The sequence below is a fragment of the Dermacentor variabilis genome, chromosome 1 (genome assembly GCF_050947875.1).
Source record: "Dermacentor variabilis isolate Ectoservices chromosome 1, ASM5094787v1, whole genome shotgun sequence".
Classification (NCBI taxonomy): domain Eukaryota; kingdom Metazoa; phylum Arthropoda; class Arachnida; order Ixodida; family Ixodidae; genus Dermacentor; species Dermacentor variabilis.
This window is the reverse complement of record NC_134568.1, coordinates 191,474,657-191,501,550: the sequence shown is the minus strand read 5'-3', so window position 1 is coordinate 191,501,550 and position 26,894 is coordinate 191,474,657. Positions and strand designations below refer to the sequence as shown.

At 47.8% G+C, this 26,894-nt stretch overlaps 2 protein-coding genes across 2 annotated transcripts; one reads left to right on the top strand and one right to left on the bottom strand.

Moving 5' to 3' along the window:
- Positions 1-8,201: 8,201 nt before the first annotated feature.
- Positions 8,202-9,620, bottom strand: LOC142592440 (uncharacterized). Its single transcript, XM_075704009.1, has one exon. It carries the CDS (start codon positions 9,618-9,620, stop codon positions 8,202-8,204), a length of 1,419 nt encoding a protein of 472 aa, XP_075560124.1.
- Positions 9,621-12,536: 2,916 nt separating this feature from the next.
- On the top strand, positions 12,537-26,171 carry LOC142590281 (uncharacterized). Its single transcript, XM_075702276.1, has 2 exons — positions 12,537-12,781; positions 24,727-26,171. Exons 1-2 carry the CDS (start codon positions 12,681-12,683, stop codon positions 25,109-25,111), a joined length of 486 nt encoding a protein of 161 aa, XP_075558391.1. The 5' UTR covers positions 12,537-12,680; the 3' UTR covers positions 25,112-26,171.
- Positions 26,172-26,894: the final 723 nt, after the last annotated feature.

Here is a 26,894-nt window from a genome sequence, read left to right as displayed (position 1 = left end):
TTAATATTTAGTAAAAATGGTTGCAAACAGTCTTTACAAACCTCCACCAAATCTGTGTCACGTTCAATTTCATAAAGAAAACGCGAGAAGTCTTCTGAAATTATGAAATGTTTATTTTACTCTATATAAATGCTCGTTCCGGGCTTCTTGTGCATTCATCCAAAGTTGGGGCACCAGGTAAGCAGCAGTCGTTGCCGTACGAAGCTCCACAGGATGCCATCAGTCGAAAAGAAAGTAAATTACAAGCATGTATCATTTTGGTATATTGACCTAACAGGAATGTTGCGTTAGAGGCGAAACGTGCGTAAGTGGTGAATGAGCGGCATTACAGATAAATTCACTTTTACATACATTTCGTAGCAAATAGACTCCTCCCAAGCAATGCCATAAAATATGAAGAAAACATCCAATTTTCAAGCATGCCTCCCTTCTCGGGCACTATTTCCTGCACTTTAAGAGCCCAAATACACGGGTGACTGCGTGTTTCCAAAACTTGGCCTCAGTCGACGCGATGGTACGCCAAGTACACAGAGGTGGCTATACCACAGGCTCTGAAGCCAGACCATGTTACATGCCCGCAGAATGCCTTCATAGTCGCACTCAAGACAGATTCGTGAGTGCAAAGCCTGTTTTCAGTCGCTCAGAAGACAAAAATGTCAAGTTCTTGAGCTCCTCGGCGTTATCTTTTACGCGTCCTGGCGGCGCAAGTAACACACTCCCGTGTTATCACGCTCGGCAATCGCTCGTCGCGTTTTCGACAAGCGTGAGTACCGAAATAAGGTATATGTTGTGGCAGCGTCATAAAAAGAGTCATAAACTTGTCCCACTAAAATTCAGTACACGCAAAACTAACTCACCACGGCCGGCTTGCTTTTTTTGCTAACAGCTTCACAACCCCAGGCGCGGTGAGCATGCCTCAAAAGTATCCCAAAAAGTTACGAAATGAATTACAGTAATTTTGGGGGTCAGAGAATGCGTCACGAACTTCTCCCAGTAAGGTCCAGTACACGCGAAACTAACTGGGGCACAGCCAAGCTGCCTTTCGCTAAGTGCGCCACTAGGCCGAGCGCGGCCACTCTGCTTGAAAAGAACCCCAAAAAGTAGCGAAATTAGTTACAATAATATCTGGGGTCAGAGAAAATGCCAAAACTTGTCCCGGTAAGATTCAGTACACGCGAAACTGCGTCACACGGCCGAGGTGCTTTCCGTCACAAAGCCAGGTGCGGCGAGCGTGCCCAAAAAATATCGAAATAAGTTATAATAATACTTGGGCTCATAGAAAGCGTCGCAAACATCTCCCAGTACGACTAATTCACTCAAATTAGCTAGGCCTGAAACGGCGGAGCTGTTTTTCTATAACTGCGTCACTATATAGGTTCAGTTGTGTGTAGTAAGCCTAAATGCGCTTTAAGTGCGTCACAGACTGTCACACAAAACTCCTCACCTTGCTGTAATCCAGTAGTTCAGCGGTGCCGTGTCGAAATGCAGACGGAACACAAGAGAACGCCGGGAGCCCAAAAAACGGGCTACATCCAAAAGAGACGAGTCGCCGCGGGCACGCGAGCTTCACATGCGCAGCCGGCCTCGCTCACTCCTGCGGCTTGTCTGGCGAAGACGCATGCATATGGCGCGTCTGGCGTGCCGCTAGATTGTTGCTAGATGACACAAGAAAAATAAGTCGCGAAGTATAAGTTCATTTATAGGCAAAACGTTTTAGTTTTAGCGGGAAAGAATTTAAAAAAGTAAAACGTTCTCTGTAAGTTCGTTTCACATTCTTTTTTTCCGATGATCGCGTCAAGTATAACGGATGGGGTTGACTATAGGCGTGACGAGTTTCCTGTTGCCAGTTTTCGCCGAGTGTTCCCTCTTGTTGAAATTCTTCTCTATGCTTGGGACGACAACCAAGGCAGATGATCAAGCGCGATCCGACATGTGAGACCGCTGAGCGAGTCGCAAGGGTGAGCGGAAATAAGCTCGACGGACGCACGAAGACAGACTTCCCGCGCTTCGCCCGATTCAAAATTCACATGAAAAAAATATATATAAATAAATAAGTTAGGTTGTCCGGCAATCGCTTGAAGCGCGCATGTTCCTTGAAACCCATAGAGTTTCATATTACTATAACAAGAGGGAAATCTGGCGCTGCAATCGTTCAACTCTCATGGGAATGATGGGAAGTACAGGATACGGAATGGTATTCTGTTTATTGGCGAATTAGTCTACATGTATTTTTTTGGCAGTTTTGGTTTCGCTCCAAGCACAATTTCTATAACCCGCAGTGGGGCAGTGCGACGCAAGGCACTCTGCCTTTGTTCTGTTCTCGAAGTGGCGTCAGCGCGCTGGGCCAGCGGCTGGGACGATGTTTTTGTCGCGGTGTGATGACAAAGCCCTGACGAGAAAGCGACAGCATCGTAAACCTTGAAAGAACGTGTTTTGACCGTTTTGACTTGGGTTTGTTAAGGTTGGCGCCGTAGCGTTACGTGCTTTATCAGAGTTCAGAAGAGCATAAAAAAAAGTACTACTGATACAAGCACGATACTACGTACATGTTCTATGCTTATAAGCTTCAAAGAACGTAGAAACCGTGGCGTTCCTACTAATAAGCTTAGGGGCTTTCATTAAAATGCACCACGATTGTGCATGTACTGGTGCTCTCCTCTGGGATGATTGATCGCGCCGGCATTTACCAGTCCACTGGCTATACGCCCTAAGCATCACATAGCCTGCCCAGCTCGATTATTTTCTCTTAATGTCAAATAGAATATTTGCTTTCCCCGTTTGCTCTCTGATCCAGACTGCTCTCTTCCTGTCTCTTGCCGTTGCACGTAATAACTTTCGTTCAGTCGCTCTTTGCGTGGTCAGTATGAAGATGCAACTTACTGCTTTGCTGCAGCTACAGCTTATATTTGCAGTGTGAACCTTAAAGATGTAAAGTTTAGCTGCACACATGTGCGGGGTTTTTAATAACCTGCAAGTAACTTTTTCTACTCATGACGCAGAGTGCCACAGAAAGACGGCTGACTGTTTGTGTAACGCATTTTGTTTACTACATAAACAGTTGTACTTCTAGTGGCTTGACAATCAAACTTGATTGATGGCTTCATTACGCATTGCTCGTTTATGCGGTCATTGAAATGTGTGTTTCAGGACATTTAAGAACAAGAACTTACTTTTGGTAAGAAAGATTGCTGCTTCCTGGCTGTAGTCTGCTGTGGCAAAATGAGTAAGCGCAAAGCCACGCCATAACAGCTGCTGACGCGCGCTCTAGAAGAAGCACTACGTCAACATAAAATATAAAAAAGTATACTCGCAGGAGGCCACAAGCATCCCAGCTAGCTTTGCAGCAGATGTGCTTAAAAGTACTCGAAGACGTTCAGCAATCGTGAGAGCCGACGCAGCCTTTCGAAAGAGTGAGAGAGTTCGCAAGTGCCTATCGTCTGCGGGAAAAATCTTGCGTTCGCAGCGAGCAGGCGTCGCAGCAGACGACACTTGTAGCATTCCTCTTAAAGGTGCAACACTTTTTCACAATACAAGATCTTTATTTCCAGAAATACTTGATGCGTATCTTTATATAAGTACATGCACGGTTGTTATTGCTGTTGTAAAAATAAATAAATTCAGGTAAATAAATAAATTCAAATAAATATTCACGGGTGCTAAATCGGGAACAGAATTGCAGAACAATGCATACCCTGGTGTGCCCTAGTGGTAAACCGTGCTTCGATCGTGCTTCGATCTCAACATGGAAGAAGGAAATAATAGAAGGGAGCATGCCGCAACGCGATTGAAGCCGATGTGGCGGCCCAACACGTGATAGAAACGTCAGAGCGCGCGGTAGGTTTTAGTACTCCCGGTTGATCTTTTATATATATATATATACACACACTCGAAACCATTTGAAGCTCTTCAAATAACCAAAAACATGGGTACCACAGTGGCACGTTCGCGTAATGCGGCGCTCAAGTTTCTGGATTGTGGCATCGAATCGCGGTGTTGCGCTATATGCGTGCCCGTTCGGCGAGCAGTATCAAAGAGAATGCCTCTCAAGCGTGTCCGAAGTTGAAGGCAAATCTTGCAGGCCTCTCCGAAAGGTGCGCGGCATTGCTATACTGCCTACTGCTTTTGCGGTACGTGAGCGCTGCGGTTCGTGTTGCAGTAAATTGCATAGTAATGTATGTTGTCATTTCATAAGCTAAGTACGCATATCCTTCACGTATAAAGGGAGGCTAAACACTGTTTTGTAAGCTGGTCAGTTCTCGTGTGAGGGATAAAGCAAAGTCTATGAGTTGGAGTGCACTTTTCTTTTTCGTTCGCCGATACATGTTATGTTTTACCCGCCGTGGTTGCTTAGTGGCTATGGTTATGGACAAGAAATGGCTGGTAACAGAGAGGCGACTTCGTGGCGCCCGCCAAGGCGTGGGACAAATAGAAAAGCCACGCCTACCTGGATAGGATAGGATAGGACAGGAATAAACTTTATTTGTCCAACGGGTATTGTTGTTGGTGCCCGGGGCTAGGCTGCCAGGGGTCTATCGCCCGAGGAAAATCTTCCGAGGTACTCGGCAACGGCCCTGGCCCGCTGGACGGCCCACTCCTGGTCTTCGCGTGCCTCGCTGAGGAGGGCGGCTTGCCATCTCTCAACGAGGCGTCCCGCTTCAGAGGGTTCTGCTGTTGTCTTCCCCCTTCCTCCTGGTCCTTCTTTCTCGTGGCGCTGGCATTGCCAAAGCACATGGGCCATATCGGCCGGTTCGTGCTAGCACCACGGGCAGCCGGGCAACGGGTGGAGCGGGGCACAGGTGGTGCAGGTGGTAGGGGTTGGTGAAAGTACCCGTATGCAACCATCTCAGGTCGACCGCCTGGAACCTGTCCAGCCGCCCGTGGGGTTGTGGATATTTCCTTCGTCCTTTCCTATAGTGGCCAAGCACCTCTCGGTACGTTGCTGGAAACTCCTTGACATCGCAGTCGGCGTCCCCGTGAGCCGCAGCTCCGTCCGCCGCGATTTGGGTTGTGTTGGTAACGACAGCGTCGGCGCCGGACGGGGTGGCCGCCGCCGTCGCCGTCACTCCTCCGCTGGGGCCCCGCACAACAACGGCAGCAGCTGCCCTCTGGGTGACCGCGTCGCGGCGGGTAAGCTGCCTAGCGCGCTCGTTGTGGTTGGGTGGGGTGTTGGTGCGTCTTCGCCACGCCTACCTGTCCTGGGCGGAATAAAGTAGAGTTCTGATAGCAGTTTTCGAAAAACTCTCTCCTTCATCGCCGACGCAACTACATGAAATAACATCAGCGGGTATCGGACGTTGGTATCAGACGCTACACCGTCTTCACTGCCAGAGCCCGAGACCCCTTCTCAACCCCAACAGTCGGTGACGCGGCCTTCGCGCTCATCGTCGTTTGGATTCATGGAGGCGTGACTTCTTGTACTTGGCGCGCTACCAATCCAGGACCCCAGCCTGCCTGTGGATACTTCCAGACCAGTCGGAAAAACACCTCCGGATTTTACTGCAGTCACTGGCCGAATTCGCGGCTGTTCGCCACGCGCTGAGCGATGTCTCGCTGAAGCAGGCCAAGGTAACCTACACGCTAAGGTAGTCGTTATCGAAGGCCTGTCTGTGTGGCGCAAGTCTCTCTATCGGATGTGCAACAGGCCACAGGTTTCGGTGCAGGCGCAGTTGTCCCCTGTTTCGAGCACGGAAAAGCTTTGAAGCTCCGCCTTACCCGCTACTAATAGCGGGCACGTCGTCTCGGATGTCACTGCTTTTGACCGGAAAATGTCCTTCATTCCCCCTTCAGCATGACTACTCGGCAGCACGAGGCCTTTCATTGAGCTCGGATGATTCGACCACATCGGCGAGCCTTGATCCTTCAACGGCAACGCTGTGAAGACGCATCTGACTTCCTGGAAGGTGGTTTCGCTTTTCGCACGGCGCGTCAGTGCGGCCGGCCGCTGCTCCGTGAACAAGATCTGCTGGGATAATCGTCCGAGAGACCTGCGACTGTCCCGATACAGTCAGTGCCACCCGCCACAGCCATCTTCGGCGACCGGAGTTGTCATGAAGTCGCGCCGGAAACGTGCAGTGTGTACGAGGGTAAAGATGAAAGGCACAGGGCAACAAGGAATGGGAAATGAAGAACGAGGAGGAAGAAGAGTACAAGTAGACCAAGCGTCTTCCGCGTCTTTGTAGCGCTCTTTTCTTCATGTATGTCAAACCAACTCGCCCACATCAAGCTTCTGCAACATAACGTTGCTTCTGTCCAGCTACGTGGCATTTGCATATTTGTTAAACGTTCGTGCATGATAGTTGGGACGCCCAGTATATATATATATATATATCTATATATATATATATATATATATATATATATATATATATATATATATATATATATATATATATATATAGGACAGAACCAAGGTTATGTTGCAGAAGCTTGATGTGGGCGAGTTGGTTTGACATACTTGAAGAAAAGAGCGCTACAAAGACGCGGACTAAAACGAACGGGTCCGTCGTACATGTTCTTCTTTTAGTCCGCGTCTTTGTAGCACTCTTTTCTTTTCTTCAAGGTTATGTTGTTTTCCATCGCTTGGAGATACAATTAGTCTTAATTGATTAATCAACTTCGAAGCTATAGTTAGATGAAAAGTGTAAATGAAAAAATTGTAGAGCAACACGAAAAACTCCCGATACAGCATACTGTTGCTCAATATGTGCTGCACAAAAGTCTTTTTCCTAGCGTGAAAGAAGCCCGCAAATACACGCAAAGTGCCTCGAGCGGCCAGTCACGCGGCATGTTTGAGTGTATTCGCGGACTTCTTTCACGCTCGAAAAAGCACTTTTATATATAACTAAACACAATACTTACTACATTGAAACACAGAAGTATCTGGAACGCCCTCGTATTTTATTGCACACTTTGGGAGTGAATATCTCGAAACTTATGTCATCCTGAAAATTCGAGGTATGCCGAAAAGATACCTTCTTTCAGATCAATTCAGAAATGCTGATGCATGTACGAAGAAAATTTCTGTATGCTTATAGGGCATATATATACACAAACGAGGAGAACTGAAACACACAAGTCATCTTTTCGTCCACTTTCATTTCCCCTTTTCTCCCCCTTCATTATTTTCTACATTTCAATTTCAACCACAGCTAATTATCGCTACGCTTTCCTTGGCTTCATTTCCTGTTAGCTTTATATGGTCGTGATATATTTCTAGCCCGAGAAATTGAAATGCGTAATCGACTAATTAACAAAATTAATTAATTACGTTGTTATATACTTTACGGCACATATTGCAGTTTACGAATTCTATCCGGTGGGCTTGCAAAACCTATCCATTTGTTACGACTTCTGAGGGACCGCACGGGTTTCGAGATATGCGCCCTGAAGCTTGCGGCAAAGATGCGCTAATAATTGTTCCACTTACTTTTTAAACAAACTGACGTTTTATGCATTGAAACACAGAAGTATCTGGAACGCCCTCATATGTTATCGCACACTTTGGAAATGAATATATCGAAACTGGTGTCATCCTGAAAATTCGAGACATGCCAAGAAGATACTTTTTTCAGATCAATTCACAAATGCTGCTGCATGTACGAAGCAAATTTCTGTATGCAGTTAGACGTCCATGCCTTATTTCGTGCTTTATTCTTCCTCATTTCATCTCAGTCCCTCACAGCAGAGATCCTGTCAATCATCTATGAGCGTTTGGCTTTTTCTTGGACACGTCGAAAGCGCCAAGCTCATCTTTGCAAACTTCATTGAACGGTAAAGCAACAACGCGCTCGAGGCCTTTACTGGCCGCCTGCTGGTCTCAAATGGCCACAGGTAAGTCAACACATCATGCGTACTTCAAAGTGTATCACGACGAGACCAAGAGCACAGTGACAGCCACATGTAGCCCTCACTGTGTTCTTGTCTGTTACTGTAATGATGAATTCCAACCAACCAGCCCGCCTCATCACCACCTTGCGTATTGAAGTCGAAATTTGCATTCTAGTCCTTCGTTCTGATTCACATTCAAGTATATATCGAGTCTTGTCACATGTATCTTTGTTTGTTTGTACTCAAGGCGTATGACAGAACGGAAACAAGAAAATGCGCTTTCTTTCAGCCTTAATTCGGGCTTTTCATGTCAATTTCCTTTAGGTCGGTTCTATGCCAAGGGGAGGTGGAAATATGTAAGCACAGAATGTGGTCTAACGCTTGCGTCGCCGCTGAGTGGGCTCGTGAGGAAATATCTTGCCTTGAGACCGCAAAAACTCCGGGGCCGCGTCGGTGGGGCCCGGTACTCCGCTCTGGGCACTGCTCTGGACGCGAATGTCTGTAGCAGCGTTGGCACTGCTGCTCATGGCAGCGCTGACGCGCCTGTCCATAGCGGCGCTTAGGTGAATGTCCTCAGCAGCCGCGGCAGCTGGATTCGCGAGCAAGGCGCCGGCAGAACCAGCACCCGGTGGCAAAATGCTGGCGGACACAGCCAACGAAGGCGGCACTGGGACTGTGGTGGCGAATGACGTGAATTCGCGGTACTTGACTATGTCTTCCTCGGTCATGTCCGGCCGAAGTATGTCAGAAACGACCAAGATGTCATCCTTCGTTAGGTGGTCGACTCTCTCGGCGTCTTCCTTAAGCGTGATAGATTCGAGTTTTTCGAAATTACGAGCCAAAGCCAGTCGTAGAATGGCCATAACTTGGTAGCACGAGTAACGTTCCGTTCGCGAAGCCAGGTCCTGGATGTCGCTTTCTGTGAAGGAAGGACACCTGACTTTTCCCAACTCGCGCGTAATGATCGCAATGCGTTCGTTAAACTGCGGCGGAGGGAGCGATATCTTTGACTGAAACGTCTCCATCATGCTTTTTTCCAAGCGCCAAGGCTTTCTAGCAGTGGCAACGACAACCTCACGAAATTCTCTCTTCTCCTTCAGTTCCTGCATGTAGGCTAATATTTCCTTTCTCATGGCATCTATTTCTCGTCCTATTCCTTCTGCCCTATGCGAATAGAGGCGATCAAGGTCCTCCAGAACTAAAACGCCGCAGTCGTGCTTCCTAAAGTTCTTGATCATCACGCTTGCTAACTTGACACCCTCGTGTTGCGACGTGGCGGCCATGAAAGCACCAATATTGACGATGAAGACAGACTTGTCCGGATACTTCGAAGTGATCGCCCGGACCATAAAGCTTTTTCCGCTGCCGTGCGGTCCGTAGAGGAGAATGACGGACGCCCCTTTCGACTTGGGGTTCATGAGAATCTGGCTGAACTTGTTCTTAATTGGGTCTATGCCTACGATATCGTTTGTGTAGCATATCTTTCTCTTGGCCCTCACCGTCACAGCTGCGAGACACCAGGGGGGCAGCAGCAGACCCAGCAGAGACAGCTGGTGAATGCACTTCATTTCGGGCATGCCCGCGCACAAGATCTCTTGGTCGATGTCGCGCGCGTGGTCCTTCAGTCGCAGCACCCTCTCAATGTACGGGGCACACATGGTTCGAACGGCGAGGGTAGCACTGAGGTAGGCTTCCACCGTCTTGCGGTAGATCTTGTACGCATTTGCGAACTGTTTCTTGGCTTCTTCGTCGGCAGCCTGCTTGGAGAGTTCTAATGCGGTCTTGACGTCCATCGTTGCTAACGCGGGTTGAAAGGTCATTATGTCGTGACGCTCCCTTCCTTGTTGTTGTTGTTGCCTCAAAACATGGCTCGTACCCACGAGGGGGATTGGCCACACTGGATAGATTGAAACAAACGCCCAGCAACTTACCAAAAGGGTTAAAGGCAGACATTTGGAACGAATCATTTGGCAATTAACTGATAACACCGATTTTGTGAGTACCTATTCACCAACTAAGTAAATAAAAATTAAATTAAACTGAGAAGCTCAAGAAAAATAATAACAATAAAATGAAATGCTCCACGGTCGGTACCCTAGCAGCATAACCTTCCGGATTCTTCAATGAACTTGTGCAGAACACTAATAATCAAACCATGGCTTGTGGCTAATTGACAGGCACCAAAAGACAATATGTTTGGTGTTGTAAGTGCAAAACCTAGCTTTCTAGCTTGAAATATGAGGAGCATTTTGCGAAAGGAGACGAAGCGGCAGCAAGAAAGAAAGAAATGGGTCAATAGTTACTGCTTCATTACAAAAGAAAGCAGAGGTTAGTTATGGATAGACCAGAACTATGAAGGTAAAAATTTAGGCGAAGAACTCGACAGCGGTAACTTGCTAACGTCACCTCGTATTGGCGTATTTGCTCGTGTTCCCCTGAAATGTTAGATGCTGAAAATCATCTGCGGAAAATGTCGATGACTCATTACAAGTCAACAATAAAAGCCTTTTGAATCTGGCTCCTGTTATAAAAGAGAAATCAAGAAGAACATTTAAGACCGGACCATTTAGCGATGATGATGCGAGTGAGTCAGCTGATTCATATAAAAAGATTCCACTATGTCTGGGGACTCGGACAAAGCGGACTTCAGACAAATTGTCTGGGACCAGAGTCGAAAATATACTCAACAGGTGTGACCGATTAGTGGAAGTTAAGTGTGTACAGACCTAAAGCGCGTCTGTAACCACTATTACCTTCGATATCTGTGGACCCAATTTTTGGATGGCCAGAATTATCACCAGGAATTCAGCAAGGAATATTGGAGTGTAATCGGCGATCCGGTGTGCAAAATACCAGCTAAGCTGAACTGAAAAGATGCCAACACCGGCCTTCTCTAAATTTTGTGATGCGTCCGTTGAAATTATCCTTCAAGCATGCACGCAGGAAGAAGTTCTGCGTGTTTTGGAAAAATATCATCAAACATCAGTTTTACCTTGAACGAATTAGACTTTGGAGAAATCAGGTTCGGCAGACGAACTTGAAGTTTCCTTGTTGTGGCTATGATTGCTGCGGCTGGTTTCGTCCTCACTGGTTCAGCTCCTATGAGAATACATGCATGCGCATTTATATATCGCTTCCTGAAGCTATAGATCATCTTACCCATTACAGAAGCAGGTTAGAGCACACTAGCTCGGGCCGACCTCTCGACCTTTCTCTAAATAAACACTCTCTGTCCTGGGGTTATCAGTTAGTGCAAGTCGATAGGTAAATTAGCATTCATTTCTTTCTGTGTATCAGCCTGCTGCCAACAGCATTCAGCGAAGTGGCTCACTGTAACCCCACAAACAAAACGACATGCGCCCCACCTCGGCGTTCGTCTTGTTCGGAGAAAACCAGATTTCCGCTGCCACTAACTCATCCATCACTGTCAGTAATCTAAGGAACGTCGTTTGCCCTGGCTTATATGCGCTGTTGTTTCAGTCGGTTGCCCCCGGGGAGTGACAAAACGCCAACCCTCCACGCTAGGCAACCCGTTTCTTGGTCCCCTGCTGAGACAAATATATCCCTCGGTCGATCGGAAAAGCTTCAGCTTTCCCTTTTGGTTGGGAAGACACAGAAGATAGGAAGAGAAAATAATAATTTATAAAGCATTATTTGCACTTTTAGAGTATCAGGATGTGGTGATTAACTTATTTCTTTTTGTTTATTCATTGTAAGGTTTTAAGATAATTCTGCCTGGCGTATTGATTTCTTGCATGGTATGTGTGAGCTGAGTAGACAGGCCACACGTGACATCCTTAAGCACGACAGAGTCCAGCCAGTTTCAATACGATACACGAAGGAAAAAACATATTATTTAGGTTGTCTGTGCCTGCGCAAAGAGTGGTAGGCTAAAAAGTGTTGCCTTCGCTCCCTCAAAATTTGAAGACTTGTGGACTAGCGATTCCATCCGCCAATATTAATTCAAATTTCCTAGGACGATAGGGGTTTGTGCGTGCGTGCGTGCGTGCGTGTGCGTGTGTGTGTGTGTGTGTGTGTGTGTGTGTGTGTGTGTGTGTGTGTGTGTGTGTGTGTGTGTGTGTGTGTGTGTGTGTGTGTGTGTGTGTGTGTGTGTGTGTGTGTGCGGGCCCGCGTGAGGGGGGAGGGGTGCAGAACTGAATGACAATTTTCAGTTTGGGACTGCTATACATAAATGGGCAAGGAGACCTGTCTTCCTGCCTATGGTGAAAAATTTGCCCTCAGATTGATATGCAGCTCGAGACCCTCCTAAGTCCCATTTACTTTTTTTTTCTTCCTGCTACGCACGCTTCCCGAGAAATGATCACATCGCAGGCTTCCGTTTCGTATCCAGACCGGCAAAGCCGTAGTGTCGTGGCAGACAGACGGCCTGTCGGTCGCATTGACGACGTGCCCAGTATTTGCCTGGCAGAAGACCCGGATCTAAACAGTTATTGTCCGCGCTTCCAGTTTGATTCGTTTTCCCAATTGCTGTGCTTGCGTGGCCCGGTCAGAGCGAGACTTTCCGCCGGGAGCCGCTGTCGTCGTCGCTTCTCGCATCATCGCTACCGATTGTGGCAAGAAGAGAAAGGAAAGTGGTTCGGCCAGTCCTCTCGCAATGAGCGCCACCCCAAGGACGTCGCCGCAAGGGGGAAACCCCTCCCCCTTGCTCGCTTGCGGGGTGGCGGCCGAGGCGCCTCGGCCGTCGATTAAATCTCGCCCCCCACCGTCCCTGTATCCTCCTCCGGCCAAGAGACGCGCGCCGATCTACGCAGAAGGCCCGGCAGCCGCCCACAGGTGCTGTTGTATACGCGCTCGAGAAGCAGTCCCCGAGAACCCTCACCGAGTCGACCGGCATGGCTGTTATAGCGCGGACGATGCACTGGTGCTTAGCCGCCTGCTTTGCGCTGGCCGTTGGGCTTGTCCGGGAGGCGCACGCCATCGATGACCATCAGCTGTGAGCGCTCTATTTTATTCCCTATATGTGTCGTGTCCCGGGACCTGCGATCGTGTGAAATTTCAAGTGAACCACTCGTGACCGCACTTGCACAGGAATGCGAGCGGGCGTTGAAATGAATGCTGTGGCTAGTTTCCAACTCTAACCACGGAAGCGTCATTGACCATGTTTGTGGTCGGGTCTCCGCATCCACACGAGACCAAAACGTGAAGCAGTAGAGCGAAAGCAGAAAAGAGGAGAAGGCGTGCAACGCATATCTGTTCAATAATATCGCTAAAATCTAGACCACACATCTGCGTCCGCAGCATATAATGTCGCTCTTCCGGAACGCTTTTTAGACCAGTATTCACGAAGCAATTCGTTCGCTGGAGACATATATAAGGCAGTCACCGGCCAATCGTGATAGCGAGCTTATATGTAACAATGGCGTCCTGCCAATCTCGAGCCGTCCTTAGGAATAATATTTGTGTGTATGTGTGTGTGTGGGGGGGGGGGGGTAGAATTGTACATAGGTTCTTGTTTCTAAGAATTCTTTATTATTGGCTAGTAGCTGCCGTTATACTTATGTGTGCTTTTGCGAATGGCTGGCGCTTGTTCTCAAGAGCCGCTTTACATAACGAACTGTTTTGTAAATACGAGCCCTGTTTCCTGTTGCTTATATCGTTACTTATCTAAGCATTAAGGATTCCAGGGCTCACCTTTGCGGCCGCTGTACCACACCTTCACAAAATTGTCGGTGACAAGGACCTCATGTTTCGTCAATAGAAAGTCTTAGAAATTGCGTCCCCGAGCGGCTTTGCATACTCAAAAGCCCAATCTCCTTCGCACGTCTCATTGCGCTCTTTTGTACTCTCGTGTTCTTTTGTACGCCTGGACGGTAGCGTGCCCTAACTATGGATCCCCAATTTCTAAAACTCCTTACTAAGTTGATTCGCTAAAACGCAGGCCCGTTCGCTCGCCAACTATTGAAACATTGTGCGCTTCTACGAATGACTGTATATCGTATACATTCATCCAAAGCAGAGTGGCTCAGACTGTTGCGCAAATTTTCCAATATATCCTACGTGTTTGTTCTAAACCGCTTCATTGGTCGGTTCGTTCACACCGAGCGCAGCCCATAGCGGCCGCTCATTTACGAGCTCAATAATTTCAGCCGCTGAACTCTGGGGTGCGGGCTCGATCCTAAGTTTGGCAACCGCGTTTCCGCGGCATATGCGCCGAAAGACGGCTGAATGTCACAATACTAATGCCCAATGAAGAGCGCCAAGCGAGAGAACTCAAAGTGTATCTCAGCTATAGCTGAGATACATATATCCGATATATTTGAGAGAGACGATACATATATCGTCTCTCTCAAATCGCGATACATTGTTTGCGAATAAATGGGGGTGTTGCAGCGCGAAAGGATATGGCAAACTGAGTAGACAGACAGACAGACAGACAGACACACACACACACACATACAAACACGAAAATGTGCGTTTCTCTCCTTGTATGTTGTCGTACATATTTCACGTTGCAAGTGTGTCGCTATCCGCAACTAACCAACTAGAAGGGCTACCTTATTTCATCATGACGTCGACTTCCATAATCTCACATTTTCGTGCTTGCGGAGGCGAGGGAACCGTTTGTCTGTGGGTGTACCTTGGTCAGCAGTTCGCAAGCGTTCTGCGAAATGAATATTCACTGATAGCGTTGTTTTTCTTTCTTTTTATTTTTTTTCTTTATTTTTTTTAATTCACATATTCGAGAACACTCATTGGTTCAGAGCACGTTCGCGTCTCGTGTGTTGCAATGCTGGACGGTTGCGGTCGTTGGCTGTATGAAGCAGCTTCCACCCTCGTCCGATTGGCGAGAGTTTTCGCAGGAAATTGAATGTGCAGTCCTTTGCAAGTCGCATAAAATCCAGGCAGAGGCCAATGTAACCCAACGCAGTTCATCCGTTCACCATAGGGCAAATTAAAAGGTGTGTGTGAAAGGGGGGGGGGGGGAGGAGAGGGCTATCTAAGCAATTTAGTTCTGAAAGCGTGTTGCCTAATCCGCACATAGGTGGCGCTCACAGCGTACAATGATTTGAAAACTGCAGCAAAGTCCGTGCATTTAAAAGGATCTACTACAAATAGAGGCGGCCTTTCTTTTAGACCGAGCGCAGATATTTTGTCAAAACGAACAACACGTAAGTAGTGTATCTTTCTACATGTTGTCCATGTTAACGGATTACTGGCTTCACTAAAAGCTTCAAAACAAGGCCAGTGCCGATGATAATAAGACTAATCATATAACAAGGGTATTACCATACCGGTGTTAATAAAAACTTTGCCTAGGCCTGCCGTCCGTCGAGGGCGCTTATACATGGCTGTGATTGCCTACACGGCTCAAGCGATGCAATGAACGGGTCACCTGTGTGGTCCAGTACTGGCTAAGCTTAAGTTTGGTGTCTGTCAGAAATTTACGGTTGCCCGCGCCGTGAGACCAAATCTCACACGCTTCCTACCATGGGCACGCGTACTGCACTGGCGCGGCTCTTGGCTCGGGTATTCACAGCACCGATTCTCTGTGGAACATTGCATATTCGCTCGCCTTTGTGCATGTTTCGTTTATTTTGAATTGATAAATTCTACAGATGTATTAACCAATGCTTCAACACTTCCATCGAAGTGCCGATCGTCAGGAGACGCGCCTCTGCAATCGACGGCAGAACCTCTATGCCAGACAACGGGCATGGTCTTCGCACAACGGAGAGTCCGACGGGAAGCGTCAGGCGCCGTGCCATATATAACGAGCATCTCTCGATTGCGCAAGAACGACCGTTATGGGTATCGTCTAAACATAGCGTCAAGAGCAGTTACCAACCTGTCGTGCAAGTTGGAAAGAAAAGAAGTGGCGAGGGTAAACGCTATTCCCTCGCGTCTGGACGCCGCGGGGTGCCCAAGACGGGCTTTCTGACCGCGTGCGTGCGTGTGCGCGCGCGCGTGTTCGCGACAACAAAGCGGAGGCCACGGATTGAGCACAAATTGACAGTGTTTATCGCGCATCGTATCCATCCGAGGCGGCATTGAGTCGATGGGCGCTCGGAAAGGCCAGCCGAGTGGGCTTTCCATTTTCCCTGAGGCGTCGCTCTCAGCGCGGGGGCAACACGCAAGGACGCCGGGTGCGTATTCCGGCGGCGACTCCCGTCCCATGGGCGCCCTTTCCTTCAATCGACCCAATCACGTAGTGCACTCGTCACGCTGACGTTTATTGTCAGGGCGCCACCATTGTGAGTACGCACTGCGCTTTGGCCGCGCCTCGCTGTGTGTTGGGCGCCGCGGTGCATCACGCTAAGAATGACAGGTTAGCGGTGCTCGCAGTCTTCGATGCCCCGCTCCCGTACACTAGCTACATCTTGCGCATATAAGTTATGTGCAAATAGCCAAGGTGGAAGCATAAAGGGAGAAAGAAACGGTATCCGCCCGACGGTAGCAAATTGCTACATTATGATCCATTGCGGTGTCCTCGAATATCAACGTTCGGAGAGGAAGAAAAATTTGTCCCTTCAGAGGATAAAACCCGAGACCCTTCTCGTCGCCGTCTCTCAACACGGCGCTGTGCGTACCTTTTGAAGCTGTTTAGCATTGGCGAGACGACGTAGCGTGGGAGATGCTAAGCAAGCAGTGTGCGGCCCCCAATGTCTTGTTTTGCGTCTTATCTTTTTTTTTTTTGCCGCGACGTATTATGAATGTCATTTATTCTTTAGTAGCTCGGTTTGCTCACACCGTCTACTGCGCTCAAACGGCCCCCCTCTCGAACCTGCTAAAAACTGCTTCATTACATAACGGTAAACTTCGCGCTTAAAATTAGCACAGATCCCAATAAAGTACCCGACGCCGTGGCAGTTGTTACACTCATTTGTCTCACACAAAGTGGAATGTGTGCCTTTGTCCTTTCCACAAAGAAGATGCAAGCCTTCGTCAGAAATCGACAGTGCCCTTCATGTGTGAATAAATCTGACGCCGAATCGTGTAGGGTATCTCCTTATGCACCCACAACGCTCCAACACTCGAAAATACCCAGGAGAGATATCGTCCCTAAATGCACAGCTTCGTCGTTGGCGTCCGCTAAACGGTTCCGAGTCACACGCCAAGTTTCGAACAAAATCTTCAGATACTTCGCACGTCAACACTTTACGACCTCATGCATATACTCTCGTTGTACAGCATATGCTCGCATACGGTGCTCGCCCATCGGCGCCTCAATGTTCACGTTTATAGAAATCGCAATGAGTGCTTGCAATAAGTTCCCATGTTGTTTGTGACCAAGCTCGCAAATACCTGTTGACGTTTCTTAAAGCATTGCAGAATCCATGTTGCCAGTTGTGTCTGAAATGCTCAATACTATGCCTTGTCTTATTTTGTGATTTTGTCTCCATTATTTTTCTCTCTCCTCGTTCTTTCCCTTCTTTCTTTAACGCCGGCGCGTATGGTACGTTTTCTGGCGGTACACTTGTCAGCCAGCGGTTTCTCCTTGTTTTCACTATAGATCACTAAGAAAAATGATCATTAGTTTCTGTTTCCGCACTAAACAATTCATTTTAGTTGCATGACGCGGGCAGAGAAATAATGCCACAAACGAAAGCGAGACGGCCCAACAGCGTCAAAAATCTGCACGTGTCCCCACGGCTTATGACGTTCGATGTCTTCGAAAACACGCTTCAGTGGGGTTGGCAACAATTTCCCTACTACATCCACCATCTAGCCTAAAACCCGCCGCGGTATAGCTTCCTGTTTGTGCCGTTCTGCTGCTGAGCACATATCGGGCGCAGCATTCCGGGGGGAGGGGGGGGGGGGCGTTGGCATGAACGGGCCGCCTACCAATATTTCAGTTCACTTAGGAGAACCTCGGGTGACCACTCCGGAGTTCCTCCTGCTTCGGCGTCACTATTCCCTCAGTTAGCAGATTTGGTGCTGCATCCCGTATCTCAGCAAAAAGAAGGAGCGTACGTCAATAAGGAGGTCTTGCTTTTTATTTTTCTAGGTTCGTATTCAGTTCATTTGTTTTTATTATAGCCAGCTGGCATCACTTCTGCCCTCTGAAGAAATTATACGCCTAAAAAGGCTGGCCTATATGGAAGAAGTGCCGGGCTGTTACTTTTTTTTTTTGATGAAGTAGGCTAGTGAGTGGTGCCTGCTTTTGCGGCAAAAGCCAGATCATTCGACAGGTACATTCTACAATTGTATTTCAAAAAATGAAAAAGAAGCCGGCAATGGTCTGCTGGCCTTTACATTTTATTTTATTTTTTTATTATTATGTGTGTGTGTGTGTGTGTGTGTGTGTGTGTGTGTGTGTGTGTGTGTGTGTGTGTGTGTGTGTGTGTGTGTGTGTGTGTGTGTGTGTGTGTGTGTGTGTGTGTGTGTGTGTGTGTGTGGGCGTGCGTGCGTGCGTGCGTGCGTGCGTGCGTGTGTGCGTGTGTGTGTGTGTGCGTGTGCGTGTGCGTGTGCGTGTGTGCGTGTGTGTGTGTGTGTGTGTGTGTGTGTGTGTGTGTGTGTGTGTGTGTGTGTGTGTGTGTGTGTGTGTGTGTGTGTGTGTGTGTGTGTGTGTCGACATGTATAACGATTACTGACCATTTCAGAACCTCTCAGGGGAAGGCGGGAGATAGAAATTCAAGACGATGAGCAAAACGATAACAAGGTGAAAGCGGGAGCCAACGTTTCGACAAGTGCACTTGTCTTCTTCACCTTGTTCTCGTTTTGCTAAAATTTAAGGAAAGAGACACATAAGCACAACTCAGCTTGTATCCACATAAATCTTCGGGTAGAGCTGTTCGTTATGGCAGGTGGCAGCCAATAGTGATGTCGGACATATTACTGGCGAAGGTGGCCGGCCAATGACAAGAGGACTTACGAACGGAAAGTTTTGTGAAGTCAGCCATGCCCTGGTATTCATAAATTAATTCTTGCAACAGAATTGTTCGTAATAGTTGGTGTCAAGCAGCCTTGATGTTGCACTTATCCTTAGCGTAGGCAATCAGCCAGTGGCAAATATTTTTTTAAAAACGGAAGGTTTTGAAAATTCTGCCCAAGGGCCTGTATTCACAAAACTATTTGTACGATAGAGACGCCCGTAAGAACTGGCGCCCCGCAATCGTAAACGCGAGCATATAATTTGGGAAGGTGACCGGCAAATGATATACAGTTCTTACGAATAAAAACTTTATGAAACTAGGGCCCAGAACCAGAATTCATAAAGTAGCTTGTACACTGTTCGTACTGGTGCTGGCCAATCGGGATAGCGATTGGCCAGCGTTAGCCAAGTCCAGGATAGAGTGTTTTAACTTAAAAAAAATATAATAGCTTTGGAGTTCTCACGTCCAGGGGCTGAATTTGCATTCTTGCGCAAGCATATGGCTCGTAATAACGGACACCAATCAATATCGTGGCGGTGAAGCGATGGCAGAGCAGGTGCCGGTCTGCAGTGTTCGTACACACAGCGGGTCACCGCCTGCTTGTGCTCTTCCATTTTATTGCCTACGCGTTTGCGTTCAGCCTTGGTAGTCTGGCGCGACAGAATGTATATTATAGTGTATGTCTTGCAGCAAAGATGCGTGGAAATGGTGTGCAATGGCGTTCCCATCCTCTTATTTGTCTTGAATGGCAGTCTGCCTTGTTTCGTCAGTACCCACATCATTGCGTTACGAAAACAAAGCCGACAGCTGTTGAAAGCAGCTTTGAACGGGAGTGAAAATGATCACCTCTCATGTCGAACACCGTGTTGATTTCGGACGCGGTGGTTCGCGCGTGACGTTGGGACGCTTGTTACCTCTGTTCCTGCAAGACTTGCGACACGATCGAGAAAGGAGCGCGCTACCGAGAATCGCCCGATCGCGTCGCCGATGACCAAGGTTACGGCGGACGAGGAAAATGCGTCAGGCGCGCCCCTCAAGCGTTTCAAGGGAACCCATTCGACGCATCTCCGCATCGCGCGTGTGGAATTCGCCTTTTCAATGCCTGCGTAATAACCGCCAAACTCGTCGGATACTTGAACAGCATTGGTTGTCTGGGGGAAACTTGCGTTCCTTGTTGTGCGTTTTCTCCTGCGTCGTTATAGCTATCTTCGAGCGCACATTCGCGTCAACACAGGGAGGGCAACAGCTGAGCTGCGTCGCGGGATTGACTGGCTCCCGCTGTATAGCGGCTTCCCCTGTTCGGTGGCACCGAGGTTGCGGAAAGGCGATATCGCCGTCGTTTCAGCGGCGGTATACATTTTTATACCAACGAACGGAACACTAGCGTGTGGCTATGGGTCCAACCAGTTTTCTCTATGTCTGCAAATAAAGAATTGAATTGAATGGCCCACTAGCGCTTCCGACGGTGCGATGGTTCAGTCAGCATTATGATCATGGGGTAGCTAACGGCTCCTTCGTGTCTTAACAGTATTTGAGCTAATTTGTTATATCAAACTCTGTAATACCGATTAGTAACGACAAATACGTTAAATGACGACGTTCAGTTTAACGTGGCTTAGAATACTGAAAACCCGTGGCGAGTATCACTGCACCAGTGTTACCCAAATTTATGCACACGTATAGCTGCCGTCATTTATCTTATCTAGCGCTGCGCATCCCGCGGTAAAACGAATTATCTCAGAAAGTTACCCATCTTATTTGCTGTAACACTGCAATTCGATCGGACGGCGAAATTGAACAATAAGGGCTAAAATAGGAGGCTGTACATTATTTCACCAAGACACGAGACATCGGCAAGCTACGCACGCCGTCAGTCACCCGCCCTGTAGTTGATGGACGCCGTCGATCAAGCACAAGGTGGGTGACCTGCCGCAGGTCAACAGATCGGCAGATCAACCACAAGGTGATTGATCGGCACTGCAATCGATCAACCACATTGTGGTTGACAAGCGTTGTCAGCTTTTGAAATAAAACCATATATAAGGGAAATAAATGCCACTTAAAAAGAAAGACTCTTGCGCGCTGCGTCAAGCTGTGCTTTTCTGACATGCAAAGAAAGAAGCAAAATTAAATAAACGAAGTTTTCCCAAAATCTTGTACGTCTCAGAAACGCCTTATACGGGCGTTTCTCGACGTGTTCTACAATCTTCTGACACCTTGCTCAGTAGGCGAATGATTCAAGTATTCAGCTAATTAGTTTGAAGTTGATATCGCTAATTATTATCGCTATGAAAACATAAATAACAGTCGGCCAAACAATTACGGACACAGACGAGCATGGCTCTGGCTGGTCGCACGTCCCCCCTAATATCAAATCGCGCGTACACGCCTTCGGAGACGCGTGCTCACGGAGCCGCTCGCCGGCCTGCTTCGAGGATCACCTGCGTGCCTCGAGTGGCTTCCCGGCCGCGCACGCCACTGCAGAGCTTCCTCCGCGCGGGCGGAAACCTCGCGTGGGCCGCGACGTTCGATGAAAATAAAAATCGAGCACCTGGAGACGAATGGACAGAGTCCCGGCACGCAACAACTGACGAGCGCCCGTGCACGCAATTGACCTTTTAGGCGTTCATCGAGCGCTGTGTGTGTCCGTTGACGCTGCTGCTGGCGGCCAGCTAAGACTGCGCACTGCGCAGAATTGCTCACGGTTGGTTTCACTGAAGAATTGCAGTGTCGGCAATTGAGTTGCAGCGTCTTGCCGTGAAAAGCTACAGTGTAGCCAAACGTTTCATTCGAAAGAGTTGCGGGTCTCTTTAGTATACAGTGTCCCACGTAACTTGAGCCAAACATTAAAAATATGCGAATGCCACGTAGCTGGACAGAACCAAGGTAATGCTCTTTGCTGTCGCTTAGGCATACTCAGGTTAATTTTTTCATGCCGCCTAATTAGGCAATTAGCCCTAATTAATTAATAATCTTCTCAAATATTATATTTAGATGAAAAGTGTCAATGAGAAAATTGTATAGCAACGTGAAAAACTCCCGATATAGCTTTCTGTTGCTGGATACGTGCTACATAAAAGTGTTTTTCGAGCGTGAAAGAAGTCCGCAAATACACTCAAACATGCCGCGTGACTGGCCGCTCGTGGCACTGTGTGTGTACTCGCGGGCTTCTTTCACGCTGGGAAAACACTTTTATGTACCACGTATCCAGCAACAGAAAGCTGTATCGGGAGTTTTTCATATTGCTGTACAGTTTTCTCATTGACATTTTTCATATAATTATAATATTTAAGTTGACTAAATAATTAAGACTAATTAGATAATTATGTGGAATGAAAAGTATCTCCAAGAGACGGCAAACAACCTTACCTTTGTTCTGTCCAGCTACGTGGCATTCGCATATCTTTAATGTTGGGTGCATTATAGTTGGGACACCCTGCATGGAATGGCTAAAATGAGGGAAAAAAGTGGGCCGTGTTTACACTTCTTCACTGTTTGCACTACATTGCAGAATCAAAACACGCGCTTTTTATAGTGCGAAAATTATGGACAAATACTGATTCTAGTGCACTTTCGAGTGAATACTCGAGCAGGCTCAGAACACTCCAGCGTTGACCATATCGACGCTCATGGCTCCCTAGGAAAGAAATACGGAAAGACAGGGGCGTCAACGATGTTCGCGTCCGTTTGGCTGCCCTATAAACGTGGGGAAGAATAGTGCGTTAACGCTGTATTATGTGGGTGGCAGTTCAGTCTTATAGGAAGAAAAGGAAAGGACCGAAGTGTACGAGTAAGAAGGGGAAGAAGACAGTCAGTGTGCACAGAAACGCAGAGAAATGCTCATTAACACAGCCACCATATAGACGCGCAGTGTAGCACTTTAGTGGCGCTGTCTTCACATAAGTTCCTCGGCCAGGGTCTTGGGATGGTTTCTTGTGGGAGCGGTCTCTTCTTCCGATGGACAGGTCTATAGTTCCCTTTACCAGGATCAGCAACAGCCCTGGAGCGCCCTTCACCCGCGTATAGGCGGCGGAAGAGAGTCGCGCACTGCGGGGCAGAAGCAGAATTCGGCCCGCGGGCCGAATTCTCAACGCTCTTCGTTCGCAAGTGCTATTTATCATTGGCTGGCCGCCTCCGCTAATAATATGTCCAGATTGGCGGAAATTCTTTTCTTAAGAACACTACGAGCGTAAGAGGTTTTTGTGCATACAGGCCCCTGTGCGCGCGTACTCCGTATCTAAAAAAGTTTCATGGCCACGGCTCGTGCAAGGGCAGCGGGACACACTAATGCATGCTTTTGTGGGATTTAGAGTGATTCTACGTCTTCTCTATATGCAATCTCTATCGATATAGCAATTGATTGTGACTATTTTTATTCGTGTTCTTTTCTTCAGCTTGAATCAAGGTCCGTCTGCAGCGTTCCCTCTCATACCCGGACAGTTTTTCACTGATGGTGTTACAAGTACGCAAAATATGCAGCTTAGTGATGGTCATGCACTCTTTGAGTCAACGCAAACATCCACCCTGTTCTTTCGTAACTGATCATGTCATTCAAACACGAAACCATTGGATAGGTCGTTGTCAAGCTGATGACATCTGGAACTTCCTGCAGAACTTGATGTTTACTGACGACTCCTTTTGTAAAGTTATCAGCATTCTGCCTCTCAATAAACGGCAGAGGAAGAGGACATTTCCTATATGAAAAGCACGCTTACCGAAAGGCGGACACTGTACAAGTCCGACAGAGGAAACACAGTCTTTCGGGTCATTTTTATACTGGAGTGGGGAAAGAAAGCCCCGTGGGTAGTTCAGATTGAAAACCTCTAACGTAAAAAAAGGATGAGTGCATGCACTTACAAGCGTAGACGTTTGCAGGCCGGATGGCTATTGCAGAACAATATATGTGCTTGTCTTGGTCAATTGATAGGGTTTATGGTTCCAAGGTGCTTGCTCCTATGTTTTTTTTTTTAAGACCGTGCAGAATTGTAAGTCGCCTGCGGCAGACAGCGTATATGTAGACCTTGAGCTGGACTATTCGAGGCGGCGGACATTACTCGCACAAGAAATCGGAATCCATAATCGACTAATTAAAGATCACTAAGCATGGTCATAAGTAGCGCTAGCTTGGAAGAAACACAAGAACGAAGAAGGGAGACACGCACCAAGCGTTTGGTGTGTGCCTCCCTTCTTCGTTCTTGTGTTTCTTCCAAGCTAGCGCTACTTATGACCATGCTTAGTGTATACCAACCAACCCAATTTTCCGTTTTATGAAATAACAACAATCACTAATTATTGTTATCAATAATTACGTTACGGCACATATTGTAATTATGGATTGAAGCCGGTGATCTTGCAAGGCACAACCACTTGGAACGAATTCTAAGGATCACGTGGGTTTCAAGATATACGCCGTAAAACTTGCGGCAAAAATGATTTCTTTCACTTACTTTTTTTAAAAGCACCGCATTATGCATTAAAGCACAAAAGTAACTGGAACGCCCATGTCGCACACCTTGGGAATGAATGTCTAGAAACTGGTGTCATCCTGAAGATTTGTTGTCAGTGGATACGCCTTGCTAACTCACCGGCTGCAATTACAGTAAACTAATTCATTAAAATATTATTAGCGAATATTTGTTAATTAGTCAATTATGCATCTCGAGTTTACGTGCAAGTAATATGTCCGCCTCTGAGTAATCCAGCTCAACTACTAGATTTATCATGTCTGCCACAGGCGATTTTTAAAACGTTTATGTGGTCTATATAAACGCCTGGTATATTTGTGAACGACGCCACTGTGGAGGGCTCGGCATTCATTTCAATCATCTGGGTAGCTTCCACCTAAGTTGTTTTAATCTAGACACGGGCGCTTTTGCATTCTGCCTCCTTTAGAATTCGGTGCCCGCGGCCTGGCATTGAACATCCGGCCATGTCTCAGCAGTTGGATGCGATTGCCCCCTTAGCTACTGCATCGCGCCCAACCATACGAACCGTACAGGCATCGGCGTGGCACCAAATCGCGGTGCACTGTGTCTGACAATAGAATGTATTCGCTCGCATGCAGATCCCAAGACCTGCTGGACCTGAAGCTGCTGGGCCTCCGGCTGGAGACAAAGCTGACTATTCTCGAAGGCCTGATGAACAAGCTGAGCGCCAGCTCCAACAAGTGCAGCCAGGGTGGGCGCACAGGGGGTCCGGACACCGACACCGAAGTAGCCACCAGCGACACCCAGGAGCGAATCTTACGCGCCCAGCAGGCCATCATCGACATCAGCAACCGCAACACCGTCGAGCTGGAGAATCTGTCGCAGCTCGTCACCACGCAGACGGCCAAGCTGGCCAACCGCTCCGACGCCATGCTCGGCCTTCTCAAGTCTTCCGAGCTCGTACACCGGCGGCCACCTCCTCAGGAAACCATCTCACAGGGCCGCAGGCACCACCAGCCTTAGCAGAGCCCCGACTCTAGGCCGACTGGGGTTTCGCGTCACAAATTCTCTCCTTTTCTTTCCACGTGAACGGTTTGAAATGAACGGTGCCCAATAAATTGAAGGCCGGGAACGTTACGGCGCCCGTCAGTTCTTTGTGCACTGTTCGCATGGGATGAATGAGACAACGTCATCAATCGGAGACTCACGTCACTTCATCATACAGTGTGACGCGTACAATAGTGAACGAGAACCGTACGTGTATGCGTGGGATTTGTAGGAGGAAAATGTTCGCTGTGAGTGCGTTCTAATAAAAGCTATACTCTTCCTCAGCAAACTGAAACGCGGGAAGTATTGCGCCAGGTGTAAGGCCTTGTTGAAGGGAGTTGTGACTGTAGGATACGGTGGCGGTGTGTTGTAGCATTCTTGCAAAATGTATGTCGGATCTGGTGTTAAATAACGGTTCTCAGCCGCCCTCTCGGAGACCAACGCAATCCCAAAAGCACTGTGCAGGCGAACCACCGAATAGAGTGGTCATTGGGCCTAGGTCAGCGCAGTAAAACTCTAAACATGTAGGCTCGGTCTCCGTTCGTGCCTCCTTGTGCAGTTTGATGAACGTCGGAATATGCCCATCAGCGCTTAATATGCTGATAATGCAGACGCTTCATACGTGCGACCAATTGGTTTCGCGTATTAAACGACTGCATCTGAAAGTTAGTTTCAATATAATTTATGCGTGTTTTGTGGGGCTTCTGTCACTTCTTGCGCGCTGCAGTAAGATTGTAATACTAATTTCAGTGTGTGGGTGTGTTTGTTCAGAACTTCTTTCACCATTGTGAGAGCCATGTGAGTGTGCATAGTATATGTGTAATAGTGACTAATACAAAATGCTGACGGCATTAACGGTAAGTTCATTCGCTGCTGCAGTGTCTTGTCAGTCAACGAGTTGTCAGTGGGCGCTGTGTACGTCGGCTCTGCCTTCGTCCTGTCCTTCGTGCCGTTCTTACCCCTTTAATTCATTCACCAGTGTCCTGTATCATTTCTGCGGAGTTATTGATATTAAAATTAACTGTCATGCACCATACACGGTCTTTCGCTTTTGTGTTCAATGAACGTGCATCGGATAATGATACTCGGCAAAAACAAGTCATAAGAGCAGTTTGTACGATCGCGTAATGCCACTTTTTCCTCTTTCTTTTCTTTCTTTTTCATTTTTTTAGCCATTTCTAGCTGGTGATGGTAGCTGTAGCAGCAGCAATAATGTTAGTTGTAGTCGTGATGGTGGTGTTCGCAGTGGTGGCAATAGGGGTGTTCGTAGTGATTAGTAGGGGTAATGGTGGGGGTGGTGTCAGTAGTAGTGATTTGGGGGGGGGGGGGGTATTACAACAACTGCAGCACTTGTAATAAGAAGTATAGTAGCAAAATGAACTCCGCTGCATGTAGTGGTGGTTTTGATGGTGTGTCAACAGTACTGTGTAGTTTAATAGAAATAATAGTAGTAGTGCAAGTAATGCGACCAGGAGTTGTAACAGTCATAGAGGTGGTAGCAGCAGCAACAGTATTGCAGAAAATGGTTGGAGCAGTCGCACTGCAGTTGCGGTAACGCCAGAACCGCTACTGGCAATGTCTGCTGGCCTTTTTCAGAAGCGGCAACGCGAAAATTTTTCACAAATGGGCATGAGCCGCAGAATCTTCCGTACTAAAAAAAAAATCGCGCCGGACCATTCATATGGTGGCGGATAAGTCAGCGAAGCTGTCGATCGCAGGCCGAGCAACTATGGTCGAACTCCGCGTCCAGAAACATTCC

What these genes read in the sequence shown, in the direction of transcription:
- LOC142592440 (XM_075704009.1), bottom strand. Translation starts at nt 9,620, where the DNA reads ATGGACGTCAAGACCGCATTAGAACTCTCCAAGCAGGCTGCCGACGAA.
- LOC142590281 (XM_075702276.1), top strand. Translation starts at nt 12,681, where the DNA reads ATGGCTGTTATAGCGCGGACGATGCACTGGTGCTTAGCCGCCTGCTTT. An exon ending in GCCATCGATGACCATCAGCT is followed by an intron (nt 12,782 to 24,726) that starts GTGAGCGCTCTA and finishes GCTCGCATGCAG; the next exon opens with ATCCCAAGACCTGCTGGACC.